A 2,955-nucleotide genomic window follows, 5' to 3' on the forward strand; every position below is an offset into this window, starting at 1 on the left:
TTTCGGGGAAGGTCGCCGAGGAACTAAAGCCCCTCCCCGGCGAGATCGACACCGACAGGAAACACGGCTTTAAGGGGTTCATGAGGACGTTGCAGGGGAAAATCGGAGAGAATGGTGAGACTTCGACTGACAATGTTGACAAACTCAAGGGTCTCATAGGTGAACTGTCAGCAAATGTGAATCACAAGGAGGCGTGCGCAAAATTGTCGCAAAAATTCAAACAGTTCTGGTCACCACTCCACGTCTACCTCAAAGAAGAGATCAAACGCGTTCACGCAGCTAATAACGAGAAAACCAATCCCAAGCCGTCCGGAGAGGAACAGCTCTACACCTCCAAACTCGACGCTGCGAAAACCGCACTAAACAGCCTACTTGATCACATCTATAAGAGCAACCGCTATAACCACGAAGTGCCCGCCATGCTTGACAGTCTCTCCACTAAAGTCGATGGTCTGCACCCCAAGACATTCAATGAACCGAGCACTCCCCTGCTTGACGGCGTTGGCAAGGGGCTGCGTGAGTTTGCGGCTGTACTGAGGAAGGCGTACGTGAGTAGGTATGACGGAGGTGCTACAATTAAAAGATGGACACATAAAGAAACTGGAGAAATTGAGTTGACGCCCAATGGCCGAAATGGCGCTAAGGTCTGCCTGCACGTGCTATCCATCTTGCATACGGAATTAAACAGATTGGTGAAGTATTGTCAGTCATCTACCAGAAGTGAACAAATAAATAAATCGACCATTGTTGGCGAATTCTTCTTCGACCAAGGCTACGATGTTTCGGACTCTGGCGAGCAGAATGGTGAATTGCAAGACCACAAGAGGATGACAGTGTTCTTCATCTACAAACGTCTTTTCCGAGATGATGACAGACATATTTTTAAAGACATTAAGAGAAATGGCTCTCTTCAAAAACTTCACGACTGCCTACAAACGTACTACAAGGTTGGCCACGTCGCCACTTTTGCCGCCAAGAGACGCCCGTGTAGCATCTTCGAAATGCTGTGCTGGCTGTCTGGTCTGCAGTGCACCGCTGTTTATGAAGAGCTTTTAAATGACAGTCTAAGTGACTTGTTCATAGATCCAAAGAGTCAGGTCACCGACGGTGAATTGTCGGCAGCGGTCGGCGTTGAACCCGTGAAGGCATATCCACAGGCGATGGAGTATGACGGCACACGCGCGGCAATAGAACATCTTTGCTCCACGGCATATGACCTTTTAGTTTACATCCTCGGCACCGGAAACGCGCATACCATGTACGCTTCTGACTTCTCTAACAACTCACTCGGCTTTCATTATCCGACTTCCGGTGAGGATTGCCTAGGCATGTTCATGGACGTCCTCAGTAGGCTATTGCCACCGCTGCAATTCATGTACAGCCGATGTACGCTCAGCGTTCAGCACGGTGGCTGGCAAGAATGCGAGTACGGCAAAAACATAAGGACAACCAAATGGCCATGCAAAGAGCATATTACCGACGAAGTAGCGTGCCGACCAAATGACCAACCAAAGTGCCAACCAACGTCCCCCTTAATGTCGTACCTTAACGATTGCTTACCTGGTCACTTACCACACCAATTGAGTTCCATCGGCTGTAAATACGATTGCGCCAGCTGCCCGTCTACTTCGAGAAAAGGCCAGCCCTGCATAACGCCACTTGGTTTCCGAGGCTTTTCAGGAAGCACGAAGACAGGCAAAGACCTGTGTGCTATCCTGAGCAAAATCATCGAGAATAAACATCTCGCATCGCTATTCTGCCTTGTTACCAAACCGCCAAAAACGTTGCCAGAACACTTCGGTTTTGCGTTATCATTGGTTAAGGGATGGTCGAATATTTCTAAGTTACAGAACAAAAACGTACCTAATGTCAGTTTCCAATCAGCGTTTGAAGCATCCGTTCGCGGCTTATCTATTGATCTATATTCAGAACCCTATGAGTTAACCAAATCGTTAACAAAAGCGTACGGCTCGCAGTCCGTTTTCCATGAAGATTGCAAGCATCCGCACCTTGTCAATTTCACTAGCTCAGATATATGTCGTTATGATATTGCGGACGTGACCTGCGCTCCCTATCTTCAATCGCTATGCGCAAATTCATATGAATACATGGCCATCAAACACTGTGACCTGTACCTATCGTGGGCCATATACCTCTCATGGGATTTCTGGCGATTGCTGAACAATTTGTACAACGACTTCTGCAACATATTCTGTGCCGATTGGGGTTGCCGCGGCTGCTTGAGAGGCGATACGTGCAAGAAAGGATCGCATGGTCTTACTGACGAAAAAAGCGGGAACCCACGTTGCCAGTGTTCATCAATAGTGGATTGTAAAGGCGTGTCACCGACGCTGTACCGATATGGATTCAGTTTCTGTGACGCTGTCAAATTGAATGATGATAAATATAAAAAGAAGTGTTCCGATTTCTGCAGTCAGTTAAACAAAATGTTAACTTCACAATATTTCAAAGACCTGTTCACCGAGTGTGACAACTTCATTTGGACCATCAGACAACCTTTCATCTGGCTCAACGTCGCACTCTGGTCACTCTCCCTCTTCTACCTCATCTGCGTAATGGTTGGCAGACTGGATGTCCTCCACATCAAATCACATTTACATAGTCCCTCGAGTCATCGCATAGCTGCTCAATCACTACTCGCCGCCGGACGCGTTAACAAGCTTAACAGGGTGTTTTACCTGCAGCCATAATCGTACTCACGTGTCTACTACCTACACTCACCTAGCATCACCTACTCACCTAACTTATGAATTGTGCTTTAATCTATTGTATCACTCATTAATCGTTGTATGTGATTGTGTAATAGTTAACTAAAGTGTTGACCAATGCCATGATCAAAGTGGTGACCAAGCACCTGACCAAGGTGCTGACCAATGCCACGACCAAGGTGCTGACCAAGGTGCTGACCAACGTGTTGACCAAAGTGATGCCCAA

At 47.3% G+C, this 2,955-nt stretch overlaps 1 protein-coding gene across 1 annotated transcript; it reads left to right on the forward strand.

Moving 5' to 3' along the window:
- Positions 1-80: 80 nt before the first annotated feature.
- On the forward strand, positions 81-2,711 carry BBBOND_0004340 (hypothetical protein, conserved; the record flags this gene model as incomplete). Its single annotated transcript, XM_012915266.1, has 1 exon — positions 81-2,711. One exon carries the CDS (start codon positions 81-83, stop codon positions 2,709-2,711), a length of 2,631 nt encoding a protein of 876 aa, XP_012770720.1.
- Positions 2,712-2,955: the final 244 nt, after the last annotated feature.

Source organism: Babesia bigemina, scaffold Bbigscaff_72875 (assembly GCF_000981445.1).
Source record: "Babesia bigemina genome assembly Bbig001, scaffold Bbigscaff_72875".
Classification (NCBI taxonomy): domain Eukaryota; phylum Apicomplexa; class Aconoidasida; order Piroplasmida; family Babesiidae; genus Babesia; species Babesia bigemina.